At 49.4% G+C, this 18,705-nt stretch overlaps 1 protein-coding gene across 1 annotated transcript; it reads right to left on the bottom strand.

The window, feature by feature from the left end:
* Positions 1 to 1,622: 1,622 nt before the first annotated feature.
* On the bottom strand, positions 1,623 to 18,307 carry PRPH (peripherin). Its single transcript, XM_044449572.1, has 9 exons — positions 17,745 to 18,307; positions 14,140 to 14,200; positions 13,212 to 13,307; positions 12,279 to 12,443; positions 11,273 to 11,398; positions 9,498 to 9,718; positions 8,513 to 8,562; positions 8,030 to 8,109; positions 1,623 to 1,776 (listed from the first exon to the last, which is right to left on the bottom strand). The coding sequence occupies exons 1-9, from the start codon at positions 18,305 to 18,307 to the stop codon at positions 1,729 to 1,731; spliced, it is 1,410 nt and encodes a 469-aa protein (XP_044305507.1). The 3' UTR covers positions 1,623 to 1,728.
* Positions 18,308 to 18,705: the final 398 nt, after the last annotated feature.

The following is an 18,705-nucleotide window of genomic DNA, read 5'->3' as shown; positions in this document are numbered from 1 at the left end:
GACCTGTAGGCAGTATAGAGGATGGGGGAGTCCAGTGGCTTTCTTGACTGGTGGAAGCAGAAATGGTGGGGTCCCCTCGCCATTCCTTGTAGCAAACTTATAGCAAAAGGACGGGGTTAGGTGAGAGATTAACAAGAAAGTAAGTTAACAGATGAAATGGAGGTTACTTGGGGGCCTGGTGGAATAGGTTAGATGAGCTATCAGCAGTTGAAGCCTGGAAAAGTTGCTTTCCTGAAGGTCTAACATTTATCTAGTAGGGAAGAACTACTGCTATAGAGGCAATTCTTTCTGAAGGCAGAGTAATATCACTTTAAGGCTATGATAAGGGAAAAAAAGCCCCACAATTTAATGAGACTTATTTCTGTGTAAATACCTGTAATTTTGGCTGGTAAGATTGTCACCAGCAGACTCTTCAGTGTTAACTATCAGCAACACCCCAGAAGGATCACCTCACTGGTGGCCTGTCTTTGTTCTTTTAAAATAGTTTTTTTTTTATAATTCCATTGCACATTCTATTTTTTTTTAACATTGAGCATTTTTAAAATTATGTATCCATCTTGGGTACTCTTACAATATGATCTATGCAATCTAATCAGAAGTAAGTTCCACTGAGTTCAACAGGGATGAGTCTCAGGTAGTTTTGTATAGAATGGCATCCTTAAAAAGGAAATAATACCTACCATTTGTCTATTACAGAGTAGGCAAATTGTGCCCCTTCAGATGTTTTGGCCTTCAGCTCCCAGCGGCACTAGCCAAGCAACCAATGGAGGTGCATGCCCCAGAAGTCTGGAGGGCCACATGCTTCCCACCCTTGGTCTGCCACATTCACATGTTCAAAGCACTTCACAGGCATTTATGTCATTGTTGTCCTTACAACAGCCCTGTAACTTAAGTCGGTGTTATTCTCCCCGTGTCGCAGACAGGGGAGGGGAGTTGAAGCTAAGTGGGAACAAGAGACTAGCTTTCCTACCTAAGGCCACTAAGTGAGTTCATGGCAGCAGCAAGATTCAAACCGGGGACTTACTGATAGGTAGCTCAGCGTGCTACTCTTGCTTAAGGATATTCTCATAACGAGCGCGGCTGACAACCTCTGTGAGCAGTGATGGGCCTCAAGCGATCAGCACACAGAAGTGAATGGCAATGACCAAGCTTCTGGTCCTCTTTGGTGTTTCCAGGCGGGTGTGCCTAGCCAGACTTGCCAGATGCCACGAGCATGCGCAGCTGTGATGAGGATCGAGGGACCTGGTCCCCCATCTCAGGGTTCGAATCTATAATGTCTTTGGCAGATCTGTGTTGGCGTGGATCAATGCGTGACGGTTTGCTTGCAGGAAGGCAACTCGTCTCTCCTTCAGGACGAGGCGGAGAGGGAAAGGGCCTTACTAGGCAAGGGGAGAGACTGCGTGGTAAAAAGAGGTAGGAGCCCATGGGAGAGGAGAGCAAGACAGCATCCCCACTCCCCCAGCCCGTGTGTGGTTATTGCTGGGATCAAAGCCAGGCTGCCGCCAGGAAGGCTAGAGGCGCACATGGAAGGGTCGAGCCGGCGTGGGAAGCCTGGAGCGGCGTGGGAAGCTGAGGGAGGCCAGGGGCTTGTCGTTGTCCTCCTCCTAAGACAGTAAGGCCAGTGCGGCTTGGTGAAGACAGGTGGGGTCTGCTGCTGGGGCTTCTGCACATCGGGTGGATTTCGCACCCCTCTCCGCGGCACGGGGAAGGTGCCTGCTGCGGCCGGCATCACTTCTCTATTTCAGCTCTCTGCTCTTTCCTTGATTCGGTCACCACCTGAGAGGAAGAAAAAGGCAGGCTACGGGGTCACAGCAGCCTTTGGCAGGGAGGGGCTTGAAAGCAGAGTGAGTAAAGTGAGCCTGTCCACTGAACTGTAAGTAGTGTTGGGTGGGGCGGTGTTTGGTACTGGGTGTAAAACTAATCCTTTTTTTAAAAAAATTAAAAAATGCTTTTAGTCTAGCATTCCCCAGTATCGACCCTCTCAGGAGGCAGATCTCCAGAGCAGCTCCCAGAAGCTCCCTGCCAGCATGGCCAGTGGTCAGGAATGCTGGGAGTGGAAGCCAGCACAGCTGCAGATCTACTTTCTTTCAAGATGCTTTGGCATCCAGCTCCCAGCACTCCTGGCTTTCGGATGTGCTGGCTGGGGCAGATGGGAGCTGAAGCTGGGGAAGGCTGCTCCATCATACATAAGTGCTCCAATAAACACGAGAGCACAGGCAGGAAAGTGCTCCAGTGCTGGCTGTGGAGGCGTTCTAGTGGCCCGCAGTGGGAGTTCTGTCCTAAACAGGAAAATGTATGCAAAAACAAGCTAATACTATGCATACTTGCAAAACTCAGATCCCAGAGTACCGAGCCAAATTTCTTTATTTTACACTCGCTAGTCACTCCTGTTGGTGGGTGGGTTGAACTCCTGGGTGGGTGACCTGGACCTTGTCCTGAATGGGGTTGCACTCCCTCTGAAGGACAGGGTCCATAGCTTGGGAGTGCTCCTCGACCCGGAGTTGTCCTTGGAAGCTCAAGTGACTGTGGTGGCGAGGAGCGCTTTCCTTCAGCATCGGCTAATCCATCAGCTGCGCCCCTACCTGGAGGACGATTGACTAGCAACAGTGACGCATGCATTGGTTACTTCCCGATTGGATTTCTGTAACGCGCTCTACGTGGGGCTGCCCTTGAAGACAGTCCGGATACTTCAGATGGTGCAAAATAGAGCAGCCAGGTTGCTGATGGGGACTGGGCATTATTCTCACATAACCTCAGTCCTCTACCAGCTTCACTGGCTTTCCATCGAAGTCTGGGCTCAATTCAAGGTGCTGGTTATCACCTACAAAGCCCTTAACGGCTTGGGACCTGGATACATTGGGATAATCAAAGTATTTTTTGTATTGTTATATTTAATGGTAATTTATTATGTACTATTGTATTTCAATGTATTTTATCATGTTGTAAGCCGCCCCGAGGTTTCGGCAAGGGGCGGCATAGAAATGTTATAATAATAATAATAATAATAATAATAATAATAATAATAATAATAATAATAATACTTGAAGGAACGCCTGCTTCCATATTTGCCCTCCCACCTTCAAATGTTTGCCCTCCCGCCTTTCAAATATTAGCGAGTGTTAAGTCCACTAGGGACGAGAACAAGTTCCGCTCCTGACCTACTAGGGGCTAAGAGATATGAAAGACAGGCATGGGATCCTCAGGATCCAAAGCCAAGCCCAAGGAGGGCAAGAATGGGGGCAAATTATCCCAAATTCCTCCCAACAGTCCTCTGGGACAGATGTTGAAACAATGGGAAGGACTTTCCCACACCCCAGGAAAAAGTAGAGAAATGATTATTAATTACTGTTGTTTTGTTTGGACAAAGGAAAGTATTTGACCCCCAGCAATATTCTGGCTCCGATTTGGAGCAGATGAGGGATGGTTATGTCAGGCCCTAAACATTTATGTAAATAATAAGGACCCTTTTCTCTCAAGATAAATACCCTCTTTACGGAGGAAGAAAGGGGACTAATAAGGAATGCAGTGGCAATAGAGGAAATGGGAGTAAGTCAGGTAGAGGATGAGGTCGAGGAAGAGGACTTCAGCCCACACCTAGGAGGGGGTGAATGAATGAAGGATTAAGCGTGGGATGCTATCAATGTGGAAAGGTTGGGCACTTTAAACAAGAGTGTCCTGGGTGAGCTGAGAGGAGAGGAGAGGTTGATTTCTATCATGAATATGGACAAAGATTAGGAAGGTCAGGGGTCTCCTTATAGGAGGGCCCACTGGGAACCTTTGATAAATTTGAAAGTGGGACCATTTGGGAAAGGCATGGTATTTATGGTAGGCTCTGGAGCTATCTGCTCCACAATGAATATGATTCCAGATGGAATGAAATTGGGAAAAGGGGAATTGATGGCTCAAGGAGTGGGAGGCAATCTGGTAAAAGCAAAAATATTTGAAGCTGCTCAGGTAAAATATGAGCATGGTGCAACCGTTGTGTGGTATGATTTTGTATTGGGGGAGGAAATTTGTAACTTGGCAGGGAGAGATCTCCTAGCCGGACTGGGATTTTTGGTAGAAGTTGTTGGAGGGGAGGTAGAGACAAAGCTAATGAGGAGGACCAATACTGATTTATCTCTAAGACCACAGGCAGCTGGTGCTTGTGAGGCCTGGAAGGAAAACTGGAACACTTTGTGGCAAAAAAGGGAGGGAGAAGGGGGCAGGCATGATGCCTCTCCCTGCGAGAATGTATTGCATTGGGCTCGAGAGTGAGCAGGCCATAACTTGACAGCAAGAAAGGGCAGATGCCACTGTGACAGGTTCTGCCTGGGTTTGTGTTTATGTTTTTTGTGTGTGTTTAACAACCATTTGCCACTTCTGAGTTGCATAATTAGAAGAATCAGAATCCTAGTTTTTCCAGAGGATTCTGAAAAGGTGATAAGTTTGTTTCAAAGCACTAATTGGACTAATGCCTGAAGGGCAGGCTGCATTCCAATAAAACAAAACTCCAGGAACTAGGTTTCAGGTTAAATGTTAGAAGATAATCCCTGGGGGTTAGGAACCCCCAGAGAATGGGATGGATTTCATGGGAGGTTGTTAAGGCCCATCAGTGAAGCAGTTTGGACAACCACATGTTGTGGATTATAGGAACAGAGTTGCCTGAAGCCGGGGGGGGTCAGACTAGATGACCAGGAGAGGACCCCTTTCTGACTCAATTTGTTTCTATGTTTTATCACTCAACTTGGAATTATGTGCAAATGATGCTACACATCTCCTCTTGAAGGGCTCAAGTGCCCTATGGAGAAGAGTGCTAAAGGAAAGTTTATGAGGCTATGGTGAATAGGAGCATTTTTTTATTTACTACTGCAGTATTTACTGAGGAAGGGGAATCAAAGAGAGGGCTTGTATTAAAGGGATGGAGGAAACAGCCTGTGCAGCCACAGCCCTATTGGCTGAAGAAGCCAGGAAGTTAGCTACTGGGGAAGCTTTGGTGGTAACAATGGCACCCCCAGTGCAAGCTGTTAGCCGGTGCTCAGAAAAACAATTCTTACTATCCCACCTCACTGCCTTGCCATAAGCACATCAAAAGATGCCTCAGTGTCTGGTGGTGAAGACCAGATGACCACACTCCATTAGTGGGGAATCTGTGTGTTTTATAGGCTTGCTAAACTGCCTCTCTAAACCTGTACTTAACTTGGCCAGCCTGTCTAAGGTAACTTTAGTTTGGAAGGCCGGTCAAAGGCATCTAATTAGAGTGAAATGTAACTTTTCTTTATGGTGCTCTGACATGTATCCAATCACTTTCCTATTCTATATAACCCTAATGGAATTAGCATTGGCTGTTCCTTCTTAGGCACCCATGGATCCATGCATTGAATGGTAAATAAACCTATTTGCCCTGATCGGTGTGACAAGCCACCAGGGCTGGAAGGTGGCTAACTGGCTAACTGACTTATTAAGTATGAGGCTGTATTGATGAATCAACCAGATTTGATTTTGACTACTGGAGGAAGTGTGAATTCTGCAGATTTCTTGATAGGAGGCAGAAGGGACTTGGACTCCTCCTCTTGGTCAGCCCAAATTTGTGAGTTATGGGCTCTGAAGTGAGCCCTGAAATTGTAGGAAGGAACTGGGAATGGAGAAGAATCTAGACTCTGGAAGATGGGTAATGTCTGATGGCTGAGAATGGCCATCTAAGGGACTAGCTAGGCAAGTAATTCAGAGACTCCATGAAAGGAGCCTTTGGGGAGCTAAGGCTCTTGTAGATCAATTTCTAAAAACTGATGTGGCATTGGGATGTATTTGGGCTAGCAAATGCCTTTGGGAAAATTTGGCAGGAAAGGAGTTTGATCATGAGTAGAGGAAAAGTTTTGGTGCATGAGAGGTTGGTGCAAGTACTGTAAAAACCGGCTCATGTAAAGGGAGATCAGTCTGGGAATGGTGAAGAAACGAGATGAAATAGACTGGCAGGCTTGGAAGCAAAGAGGGCTTCTATTGAAGAAGCTGAGGCTCCACTATCAATACTGAACTTGATCCCCTTGGTTGAAGTTCCTTTTCATAAGCCTTAAGTATGATAAGGCTGGAGTAGCAAGGATGAAGGAAGTGGGATGAGTCAGACCCTGAAGCAGCAATTAAAGGAACTAATAATGGAAACTAAACTGCCTTGGACAAAGTGTTTACCTATAGCCTTGCTCCAAATATGAGCTGCTCCAAGGAAGGATACAGGAAAATCACCCTATGAAATGCTGTTTGAATTGCCTTACTTGGGGCGGGTGGGGGAGTTACCGAGTTTCAAGTCAAAAGATAAATTTCTGCGGAACTATATACTGGGGATATCTTCTTTATCTGCCCTCAGGGAGAAGGGACTACTGGCACAAACAGCTCCCCTGGACTTCACAGTACATCTGTTCAAAACTGGAGACTGGGTTCTGGTAAAATCCTGGAAGGACTCCAAGCTGCAACCCAAATGGGAAGGCCCACTACTGGTGTTACTGATGACCGAAAGAAAAAGGGTGGGCCCATTACACAAGGGTGAAAGGGCCCGTTTCACCACCAGAACAGGAGGAGTGGGTGGTGTCTGCTGGAAACGAACCTCTGAAACTTAAGCTACACCGGAAGGACCTGAATCAGCACAGGAGGACTGGTCAGGCGACTTAAAAGCCTGGTCCTCGGATGTGCTGGTTCTGTGAGTGCAGCTGCTGGTGTGAGTGCAGCTGCTGTGCACATTGTCCCGATTGTGCACCTGCACATAGGAATTGTACCAGTTCTGTACAGGCTACGTACCACAATTAGACATTGTGCTAATAGAGAACTGGATAGAGTCCATCCACGTAGTGATGACCCACAAGTATAATTCCCAGGGGCAGCGGATAATGACCTTTTCAGTGGTGCCAAAATAGGAAGAGTTTGAAGCTGAGAAGGCTATGCTACAGGGACCTTTAGGGAAACCTGATGAAGAATTAGTCACAGTAAGATAGAACCAAAAGAAAAAGGGTGGATTGTGAGAAGCAGAAAATTACTGTGACTAACAGATTAGAACAGTTAAGGCTATAGAACAATTGGTGATTAATAATGAAACTAGTACTAAAACTAATAGGATGCATATTAATAATCAGTCGACATGGCATTAAACTTTTGGACTTAGAATCCAAAATACGGCTGCGCAATTAGCTAATGCATATTAATAGTGCCTCCTGCTATGACTCAGAGGGTTATTAACGTGAACATGGGATGTATGAGCAGGTGGGGGTAACATACCAAGGAGTAGTATGATGAAGGTGGACGGGAAGAATGGGAATTCCCAGTATCCCAGCCAATGGGAGAAAGGAGGCGGGGACTTTGCGCGTGAAGCAGGGAATAAGAGGCTGTGTAAACCGCTCCTCCAGTGCACTACCTTCGGGGTGAGTGCCCGGTCTGGCCAGAACGTATTAAACTGTTGCCGCTTGGTACTTTGCCTCCCGTATCGTCATTGCTTGGGTTTCATTCCTTATACCCAGGAGGAGGCCTGAGTTAGGGAAGAAGATAAAACCTTCCTGGTGCAGAAAGCTCTGTCATACGACCAAGCCAGCTTTAGCCTCCCACTTTGCTCTGGCCCTGGATACAATCCTCTGTGTGGATCAGGGTGCAGAAGCTTGGGGCTGGGGTAATAAATCCAGCCTGGTTTGGATACTAATTTGGCCTTCCCCAGTTCTCAGGCAGCTTATCCCCATCCCAATGGTCCACTTGCGTCTCCCCATACGCCAGTCATTGGATGGTTTCTCTGATTTGTGCAGTCCTCCCCACTCCATTCTGGAAGGCTGTAAGTGCTTCTCCTAAGCATTAGTTATAGGCTGGGAAAGCTGCAGTATTCTTCTCTCCACCCCCAACACTGGGATTCATCACCCCCCTCATGCAAAATTGATCCCCAAAATTTAATTTGGCCCTCACACTGAAAGAGCAACACCCCGACAGTAGATAGTCCCACAACTTATGGTCATGCCAAGGCAGTAGACCTTCCCTCTCCCTTTCACGCCCCCTGCCAGACTGGAGACTGCCGTGAACTCACCTCCCCATCTCGAGTCTCGATGGTTTTGATCAGCACTGTCTTCCTGGTGTGGGTCTCTACAGTTGGCTCCGGCTCTGAAACTACATGTGGCGGGGGGGGGGGGGGGAGAAGTTCAGGAGAGCGGGCAGAGCAGTGTCAAGACAAGCCTCCCCTGCACCCCGGGCCCAGGCCGAGCTGGGAAATGTCAGGAGGAATTAGAAGCAGGTGGGAGACAGAGACGGGGAGGTGCCTGCTTGCTTGTTTCCCAAAAAGAAGCCAAAGGCTAAGCTTAACCCAGCTGTGATGTGGGAAGATGACCAACCTGTGTGTTCCCTGCTAAGTCAGCCATAAATGAAAGAGGGGGAGCAGGAGGTGAGCACGAACACGCACGATTCCACCTGCAAACCGAGCTTTGTGTCTGCTCTCCCAGAAGCCCACATGAATACACATAGGCATACATGATGCTTTTCTAACGCTACCCACATAGGGAGCTCTAGCACTTACCTGCTGCTTTGATGCTGAGCGAGGCCATGGACTGCACAGGGACTGCAATCCTGCAGGGAACAGAGGACAGTGAGCTCTACAACAAGCTCCTGCAACGTACGCCCTGAACTTCCCCCGTAAAACTGCTGCTCCTCTTCCTGCCAGAGGGAGAAGCTGCCCCAATCCCCTGGCAAGGGGAAGGGCCGCACCATGCAGAGCTAGAGGGCTGCCTCTCCCAGCAAGCAGCAGGACGCCTGCAGCACCACCCTCCATTTCTGCTCGGCTTCCTGCCCCACATATATATTCGTGTTAATTTTTTAAAAACTCCGGCATTGGGGCATGCACTTCCATGCCCACTTTCACCATGCAACGTGAAGCGCTGGGCTCACAGGCACTCTCCATCTTCACTCCGTGTGTGTACATGCACATGTATGTCAGAGTGTGTATGACTGCATAAAAGGGTGAATTTGTATGTGTCTGAACATAGGAGAAAGGGCCACGGATGACCCTGAGAAAGGGAGATGTGGGTCTGTGTGGATGATCCTGTGAGAAAAAGTGTGCTTGTGTTTTGGTGAGGAAAGGGAAATGAACTGGCCAGCAGACACAGGCCCAGCTTATTGTGGCAGCTGAACCTGGAGAGGGGAGTTGTGGCCATGATTAACGTGCCACCACAAACCATAGGCTGTTTTAAGGGTGGGTTGTACAAAACCAGAAAGAGTTTGCTTTCTGTGAAATGACTGTTCTGTTTGAACAGAGAGTCAGATTCAAATTGTGCTTTTTGTTATGGGGCTCACTCTGCCCTGTAGTCCGTTATTTTGGCAAATTACTTATCTCTCAAGCTCACTATTTTGACTTCTCTGAAATGAGCATTTTCTGACCAGCAAGGCAGCCCTCCAAGGCAGCCATTTTGCGACAGTGCCCACAACGTTCTCAAAATTCCAGCTGTGGCTAAAGAATGGCTGAAGAACCCTCTAGAAGGGAATCCCTTCTCCCTCTGATTATGCACCTGCTCTCCTCCCCCTCCAGCAGCTTGCGGTAAGTAGCTATCTCAATGTCAAGGGCCATCTTGACATTCAGGAGGTCCTGGTACTCCCGCAGGTGGCGAGCCATCTCTTCCTTCATGTGCTGGATCTCCTGCTCCAGGCGTGACACTGTCTCCTGGTACGAGCCGATCTCCATCCCATACTGGTCTTCCAGATCCCGCATCTGCCTCAGCAAGGCTTCATTCTGGCAAGGCAAGCAGAACCATGGCTTAAATGTGAAAATCTTGGCCAGGGCCCAAGCACCTTTCCCAAAAGCCACAGACCCTAAGACCCTGCACCAAATTGGTGAGCTAGTTTCAGAGCTAATGCCTAGCTTCCAGAACAGGAAATGGATGCCACTTCCAAGTGTACAACACACTACATTACATTTTGGCTCCTTCAGCTGGGATTGCAAGATAGGCCCATAGGCCCTGTTATTTTTTTCTCCTTATCACTACCATATAGCCCATAAACTGAACTGATTATTGATTTGACCAAAATAAATTAAACTAAGATCAATAATTTAACAAATCACCTTTCATCAGATCATGAATAGTTCCATTTATTTCCTTTTTTTTTTTTTTTAAAGAAGCTCAAGTCTGTGTAATATGGTTCTTCCTGCCCCTCTTTTCTCCACAATCAGTGGTTAGGTGGAGACAAGAGTGGCAAGCCTAAAATCACTCAGTGAACTTCATGGCTAGGCGGGGATTTGAACCTGGGTCTCCCAGGCCTGAATCTAACCACTACATCACACTGGATCCCCAGCAGTTTGGCTTCCATCTACACATACTTACTAGAAATGTTCTTCATTAGGCACCCCAGCAGACCTCAGGCCCATGAGTAAAAAGAACAAAAAGGGTGGAAGAGTGGGAGGAATGAGCAATGTTTTTCAAATGCCCAATGGTGCTATTAGAATCTAGCTGTCGAGGCTGACGGCACACCATAATTATTCAAATAAAAGATCAGTAGTTTGTCATCAGTTGCCAAAAGAAGCCTAACATTTCTTCCACGTTTCCTGGAATGTTTCAGTATTAGACAAGAAGCTGTAATATTTGGAAAGGGAGCTGGATGCCCCGTTACAAACCTAAAGGACTAATACATTTGTACCACAGGGGGCAAGACTTCAGGCTGGTGAGTAGGGCAAATCTGGGCCTCTAGATCAGCCTTCCCCAACCTGGTGGCCTTCAGGGGCATTTTGACTGCAACTCCCAGAATTCCCATCCAGCAAGACCATTGACTGGGAATTCTGGGTGTTGCAGTCCAAACCTGTTTGGAAAGCACAAGGTTGGGGAAGGCTGCTATAGATGACTGAGACCCCCTTCCCCCAGCCAGCAATCAGCTGATGGCTTCCCAGGTTGTGTGCATTTCCCCTCATTCTAAATTTTGAAATGCCTCTTCTAAGGCTTAGTGACTGGCAGGAAGCCCTTTAAGCCAAACTAGGCTGGCATTTTTTGGCCCTGCTCCTTTTAGCCCCACCGACCCTGGCACCCAGCCCCAGAGAATTTCTCTGAAACGAAATTTGGCCCTCAGGTGGAAAGAGGTGGAACACCACTTCGTTACTGCAAGCTCCTGATGGGGAACTGCAAATATCTTCTGGGGCTGGGGGCTCACTGAGCCCGTGTCCAACCAGAGAGGGAGGTTTCCCTGCCATGGGTGACTTGAGATCAAAGTGGCGGCAAAGAGCTCAGCAGGGTGGGAGGCTGGGCAGCAGTCCCAAGGAAGGGGTGCCGGGCTCTGGGACACCGGCTGCCTTACTTACAGTCCCTTTGAGCCCATCCACCTCGCAGGTGAGGCTCTGGATCTGGCGGCGTGATTCATTCATCTCCTGCTTTGCCTGGCGAAGGGCCTCATGGTTCCGGTTGGCCGCATCGGACAAGTCAGCAAACTGCAAGAAATTGGGGGTGTCAGGAGAGGGGAAGGAACCCCAAAACAACCCACAACCCTGGCACTCTTCAGGCTCATCAAGAACAGTTCTCCCTCCCTCCCCTCTCCATGTGTGCGTGTGTGCTGATGATGTGAGTGCAAGACTGAGGAGGGATTCATGGCTCTCTCTAGAGGCTCTCCTCCTTAGGAGGGGTCACGTGTACTGTTCTGTCACCCAGGGAAGAGAGGAAGCATCCTGCAGGGGGGTAAAGGCTTTCTGCCCCCTTCCCACGCGAGACCCAGCATTACGCATTGGATGAAACCAGTATGCTCCCCAGCCACGTTTCCTCACACAAAGATCGCCAGAGATGCCTTTGCTATAAGGCAGGGGCATTTCCTCAAATGAATGAGGAAGGGGGGAAACAACTACCAACAGCCTTGGTTTGGCCAGCAAAGGCGGCCCAAGATTGTGAATCCCTGCATGCAGGAACACGGGGGGCATCAGACTCTTGGTCCATCTAGCCCAAGAATGTCGACTCTCCAGGGTCACAGGAAGAGGCTGCTGCTATCAAGTGCCTCTTGGTCTTTTTTAGTTGCCAGGCCCTGAACCAGGGACCTGCTTCATGCCAAGCATGTGCTTAGGTAGGCCTGGACTGACGGTTCCTCCTCAGGCTTGTGCCAGCTTCCTGTCAACCTGCATACCCCACACTTCCTTCAAGCAGCTCGGGGCATCTTGCACGGGGGTTGCACACATTTGTCCTCACAGCAGCCACATATGAAAGGCCAGACAGGAAATTTTGGGGCAGAGCAGAGGTTTGAGCCCAGGTCCAGCATCACTCATTAGTCTCCCAAATATAGGCCCCGCCCCCTCACCCCCTTGTGCTCGCACCCAATCGAAGCACCTTGGATTTGTACCACTCCTCAGACTCTTGCAGGTTCTTGACTGCGATGCTCTCATACTGGGTGCGGATCTCTCGCAGAGCAGCTGTCAGGTCCGGCTTGGCCTGCTCCACCTCCACCTGTACCTGCTGCTGGCTGTGGATGCTCACCTGCATATCATGCAGCTCCTGTGTATATCAGGCACACAGGTGAATGTGTCAGAGACATACAAGGGTGTGTCAGTCATGCGTTTGGCTGCACCAGGTAAGGAGACAGGCAAAAGAGGGAGGGCAAAACATACATTCTCCCTTCCTTAAGTGGATGCAGACCAACCCTATATAAGGCACGGCAGTATCACACACGGCAACGCAATTAGCACATAGAAGGCTGGCCTGTCAAGAGCCCACCCTGAAGGGCCACGGAGAAGAGGGGCATCACAAGCAGAGGCCGGCTAGAGGAAACATCAGGCAAAGGGAACAGTGAAAGTAGGTGGTGAGCGACCTTCAGAATCCTGGATGAAAGGGTGGAGCTAGCAGTGCCCCTGCATTTTTGCTGACTCCCACTAGATGGAGCACGAGCAATGTGGCTTCTGCAAGGTTCTCGGGCCATCAGAAATGTTAAACACTCTATTTCGCTCTCCCCACATCATCTCTCCTGAGACAGCAACATCCAGTTCTACCACCTCTTCTGCAGACCCTACCTTTCTTCCAAGGCTGCCACGTCACTGCCAGTTAGCTGGTGGAAAACATGCTGCTGTGGGGCAGATAGAGTGTCATCCCACAGCCTGAAGCCATCGGGAAAAGCAGCCGCAACAGCCAGAAAAAGTGGGACAAGTCAGTTTCAGAGGGTTCTTCTAGATATACAAACACCTCTGCACAGACCAACCAAGGCAACCATCTCTACAGCCAGGAGTTAGGAAGTTTCTTTTCAGACCACACCTCAGATGCCAGACCTACCTCCTCATGCAGTTTCTTGAGAAATTCAATTTCATCCATAAGGGATTCAATCTTGCGTTCAAGCTCCAGACGGGAAAGGGTGGCATCATCCACGTCCTGCGATATCAGGGAGGAGAAATTAAGTATGGTCAACCATAGCAAATAGCCTGTCCCTTTTGGCTGGAATTGCACTGGGGACAAAGAAAGACAAGGGAGAGAAGGCGAGATGCTCCTAGCCTTGAAGTCTCCAACACGGCGTCCAAGGGCACCAGAGTTCCTAGACCCCTCAGCTGGTGACCACCAGGCTCCTTGACTCTCCCAATTTGCATGTATTTCTTAAGATTTTATAAGTATTTTCCAGCCCTGCTGCAAAGCAAAGGGATGCCCTTCAAAACCATCTGTAGTTGGGTATACCAGAGAGGCTTTATGTTTTGGAGATCAGACCCCACCTATGCCTTGTGACCCTTATGTTCTTGGGCAAGGTAACTTTTATTTTAATGTTGCCTATTTGCCTTCTGAAATGGGTAGTTTTTGTCCAACCATGCTCACCATGGCAGCTGTTTTATGAACAGGCAAGTTTCATGCTCATGGCAGATATTTTGTCAGCATGTCCACAAGTTCTAAATTACATATGCCCACTAAGGCAAGCAGGTAAGAGAGCCCAGGCTGTCAAGAGGCTAAGGGGATGGAGCATGACTTCCTGGTTCAACACAATGGGGAGTAGATACAGCATTTAAGACTGAGGTCTCTCACCTTGACATCCAAGGGGCATGAGAGAAAAAAATGTGCAAGTGTGCACTCATCCATGTACAGAAGCAACAGCTAATAAGCATGCAAATGGCAGAATGTGCCAGAGGCCTGTAACTACACAAGCACAAGTGTGCAAGTGGGTGCACGAGAGCCAAAAGCACCACGCCCCTTGCTTTGCCTCACCTACAGGCACGCTCACCTTGCGGAACAGAACCAAGTTATTCTCCGCATCTTCACGCTTGTGCAATTCCTCATCCAGCCTGTAAAGGGCAGAGAATGGCAAAGAAGGACAGAAAGGCTTTTTACCAGCTGTACTCCCCACCTTTGATCTAAGCCGTGATCATGTTCTACCCTATTGCACAAACCCCAATGCCTCTTTCACTGTATTAGAAATACTGTTTCTGTCACTTCCTGCTCTTTGGACTCTCTTTACAGAGGGAAAACTAGATGAGAAAACAATCAGGCAGGTTTGCTACGCATCTGCCCTGATTCTCTGATATCTGACACAGCTGATTCTTAGCCCGTGTTCACAGAAGAGCAGGGATGCACCTCTGGCCATTCTGGTGTCCCCCACGCTGCACCCCTTCATGAGCCATCAATTGTTTTGCGGTTTCCTCCTTTTTCTGCAGCTTTTGCTTCATGCTGAAATGCTTCTCCTAAGGCTTAATTACTGGCAGGAAGAACTTTAAGCTAAAACGCACTGACATTTAAAAAAAACTTTTTGGTCCTGCCCATTTTGCTTTAAGATCTGCCCACCACTGAAATGCAGCCTCCAAGAGCTTCTTCAGAAGCAAATGTGGTCCTTGGATTGAAAGAGTTACCACACCCCCATAATGGGGTGTGTCAGATGAACTTTTCTAGCCACCGAAGATACATTTACTTTACGCTAAGAGTTATACAGAAAAGTAAATAAATCAAAGTCCTGCCCACAGATGCCAGGTAGTCAGGAGAAAGTAGTAAGTATCAGAAATGGGTCTGGGGAGATTTGGTTGGGAGGAGAAGCAGCAGATCCAGTGAAATTCAGATAATTCCATAAATGCTTTGCAGGCTTCAGTGCTGTTAAAACACAAAACCAAAATCCTCCCATGCCATGGTTTTCTGAAGGTTAATATCCTAGTTATCCACCACTGAAGTAAACATGAAGCCTGCTTTTTGCAAACTGTAGTCAGTGTGGCCATAGCCTTCTCTTCAGATACTTCCCTGGACTCTAAATAAAGCCCTGCCTCAGAAGATGGAAAGCCATGTCAGGAGATGCTTCACTTGGCATGTCTGAAGGGGACACACCCCATTTTGCTTCCCAGCTTCAGATCCTTCTGCTGATCTGTCTCCTTCTCCTCCACCCCCAACCCCAATCTGCCATTACATGATCTATGCCAAGATGCGGAAACTCAAACCCCACCCCACAGTGCCTTGGGGAATGCAGTCTCTGCTCTTCTTTAAAAGGATGAAGGAAGGAAGGAAAAATGGAGAGCACCACTGCATGCCTGGAAGGTATTATCTCCTGTGGTGGAACAGTCTCCTGTGAGCCAGCTGGGCCCCTGATGGGCTACATGCCCCTTTCCATGAAGACACTGCTGCATGTACCCCACCCATGTTGGCCTCCAGATCACATGGCCGCATGCCAACTCAGATGACTTCTGCTGTGCCGTTGCGCAGCAAACTCACAGACAGCTCTTCAGCTAAAGCAGCCTGCCCCACCCCCAGATGCACTGGACTACACAGCCAGCTCTGGGATGAGGGGAGTTGTGGTCCAACACACCTGGGGACAGCCAGTTGGGGAAGGCTGGACTAAAGGGTTTCACACTAAGCTCCACCAATGGCCGCACCCTTCTTGTCTGCCTGGTCCATGGATGCAACAGGACCAAAGAAGGAGGGTCCAAAGTGTGTCAGAAGTTCATCCCTCCTGCCATTCTCCACAGCTCTTCTGGTTCTTTCCAGCTACCATTCTCTACTACCCAACCCCATATAATCAACTCACCCACCTCTCTTCTGAATCTGCCAAGATCCCTTGTCTTTCTGCCCTTCCACAGCCATCCCCACGTGATACTTGCTGTACTCACCCCATTATTGGAGTACCATCCCTGCCACACCCTTTTCATACTAACAGCTTATCCCAAGGGTCAGTCAGGAATGATGTCTCTTCTACATGTGGTAACACCCTAGGGATTCTGTCTAGAAGTCCTACATCTCTCTGGCCAGCTTTTGACTCTCTGCATGTTTAAGAACTTATTCCCCCTTAAAGTTCGGGATAGAACAGTTTCCTGTTCACTCTCTGTCCAGCATTCTACAAAGAATTTCTCAAGGATGGCTTCTAGCAATATCAAGGAAGTATACTGGTACAGTCATTCTATCTTCACTTTTGTATCAGATTTTCTGTGGTAAAAGAATAGAAAGGATGGGGAAACATGGGAGCTCTTATTGTCTGGATCAACCATAAAAATCTTTAAAAAAAAAGCAGAGCAATGGCACTATGAAACCCTCTTCTGGAAACACCCACAATATCTACTGGAAAAGATGTTGCACTGCACTGAAAAAGTCCTTCCAGTGCAGGAAGACATTTCAAAAATACTGACTCTCAGCTGCCTCTACTCAAAACACCTCTCTAATTCCAGAGTTCAAGTTAATGCCTCAAGCCCCCAACTTAGGCACTTATGCAGCAGAATTCTGCAAGTGTTTACGCAGAAGAAAGTAGTAGTGTATTCTGTGCGATTTAGTGCTGTAGAAGGCGTGACTGATTGCAGCCTTAATCATCATTCAGTCACAGACTCTTCCTCAGCATTAGGTGTAGGGCTGGGCATACAGGGGATCCCGGAGTTACTGTGATGCAGCCATTAAATCCTTTCTTGGGACTAGGGAGAAATATGGGCTCCAGGGCCAGTACTTTCCTCCATCACTACTAAAAGGGCTAACATGCAAGAGAAAAACTGTTCTTTGGTTTAACAATAATAGCAATGAGATTTTGTATATATGCTGCTCTAGTTTCAGATTGAGGTATGCAAACACACAGATTTAATTGGCTCATATTTGCTTATTAATCATGTTACAGGGCAAGAAACATTTATGCATTTATGCTTATTTTTAATCTTATTTTCCAGTTTTGTTCCTGGGGAGAACTACATAGAGGCCAGAAGATCCTAACTCTCCTCAGTATCTAACTGAATCCGCCCATTACTAGAGTGCCTGGCAGAACACGGATTGGGGGGTGCGGGGCGGCTCAGCGCTCTGCTGTACTCAATGAATTGACACTCTCTTCTTTCTGGTTCAGCACCAGCTACACCTTGCGGTCACCAGAAACCCCACTATCTGCTGTTACTCCCAGCTAAGCCTCTCCTTCTCTGCAGAAGCTGGTCTATTTCTATTGGGAGTCTATTTCTTTAAAAAGGATGCTAGAACTTAAGCAAAGCCGGCCTAGAGATCCGTCTCTCTATTCTCGAACTAAGCGGACTTGCAGAGATTGCCGAGTCACGCTCAGAGAAAGGTAATGTTCGGGGTCGTCCTCTACTTCTGCCCCGGCAATCAGCTTTGGCATTCAAAAAGGAGGAACTCACTCAAATTAGGCTCCGATTTAAAGAGAAGGGATTCTTTCCCTAGCTCAACTCTCTTGGGCCCTTCTCACCACCCAAATTTAGAGCTCTAGAACGGAGGAATCCGCGCTTCCGCAGCTATTGCCGCGACCGAGCCAGCCAGCCTTTTAAAACCGGCTACAAGAGCAGCCCAAAGTTCTCCCTCGTTCCCGCCCAGATCCCAGGATCAGTTATCTCGATTTCCCTGCTCATCCCCAGGGAAGAACCCGGCCCGGTTCACCTCTGCTTGAGGGCGGCCAAGTCCTCGGCCAGGTTGTCCCTCTCGACCTGCAGCCGGTCGCGGTCCTTGCCCAGCGCGTCCACCTGCCGGCGCAGCTCGCGGAGTTCGTCCTGGAAGAGGTCGCCGGCGCGGGTGGGCTCCTGGGAGCGCGCCTGGCCCAGCTCGGCCAGCAGGGCGGCGTTCTGCGTCTCCAAGTAGCGCACTTTCTCGATGAAGCTGGCGAAGCGGTCGTTGAGCTCCTGCAGCTCCTGCTTCTCGTTGCTCCGCGTGGCCAGGAACTCCTGGTTCAGGGCGTCGGCCACCGAGAAGTCCAGCTTCTCGGCGCTGCTGTAGGTGTAGCGCGACGACGGCGCCACCGGTGTGCTGGAGCGCAATAGCAGGGGCCCGCCGCCTCCGCCGCGGTAGGAGCGCAGGGAGCCCCCCAGCGAGGACGCGCTCAGCAGCCTCGTGGCGGAGGAGGACGAGGCCAGGCGGGACGACGAGTACGACACCGGCGACAGCATGGGGGGCGGCCCGAAGGTGCGGCGGTAGGAGGTGGCGCGGATGGTGCTGGAGTGGCTCATGGCGGAGGCCGGCGAGCGAGGGCGCGCGTGGAGAGGGCGGGCTGGGCACTGGCCGGCCGGTCAGGGGCTCGGGGACAGGTCCAAGAAGTTCCTGGCGGGGAGAAGGAGGCGCCGGCTCCGCTGGTGCCGCTTTATACCCGGCCGGCTCCTAGATGGGAGGGGGCGGCGGCAGGCTCCGCCTCTTCTGGATGCGGCCCAGAGCCCCGCAATGCAGCCCCACCGGCTGGGAAAGGGACCCACCCAACCCAGGCTTCCTGCGAGGATGCTCCGCTCGGGCCTGGAGGAGACGCAGGAGGCCTGCCCCGTGCTTAGGCGAAGCGAGCGCTGCTCATTTTGCGGCGAGGGATCGCGCGCTGTCCATCCCCCACACCCGGTGCATGTTTCTTCCGAAGTAAGTC

Source organism: Varanus komodoensis, unplaced genomic scaffold (assembly GCF_004798865.1).
Source record: "Varanus komodoensis strain SLA01 unplaced genomic scaffold, ASM479886v1 scaffold59_1, whole genome shotgun sequence".
NCBI classification, from domain to species: domain Eukaryota; kingdom Metazoa; phylum Chordata; class Lepidosauria; order Squamata; family Varanidae; genus Varanus; species Varanus komodoensis.
The sequence above is the reverse complement of the archived record's forward strand: the minus strand, read 5'-3'. Positions and strand labels throughout refer to the sequence as shown.

What these genes read in the sequence shown, in the direction of transcription:
- PRPH (XM_044449572.1), bottom strand. Translation starts at nt 18,307, where the DNA reads ATGAGCCACTCCAGCACCATCCGCGCCACCTCCTACCGCCGCACCTTC. An exon ending in ACTTGGTTCTGTTCCGCAAG is followed by an intron (nt 13,308 to 14,139) that starts GTGAGCGTGCCT and finishes CTGATATCGCAG; the next exon opens with GACGTGGATGATGCCACCCT. An exon ending in GCTCAGCATCAAAGCAGCAG is followed by an intron (nt 8,110 to 8,512) that starts GTAAGTGCTAGA and finishes CGCCACATGTAG; the next exon opens with TTTCAGAGCCGGAGCCAACT.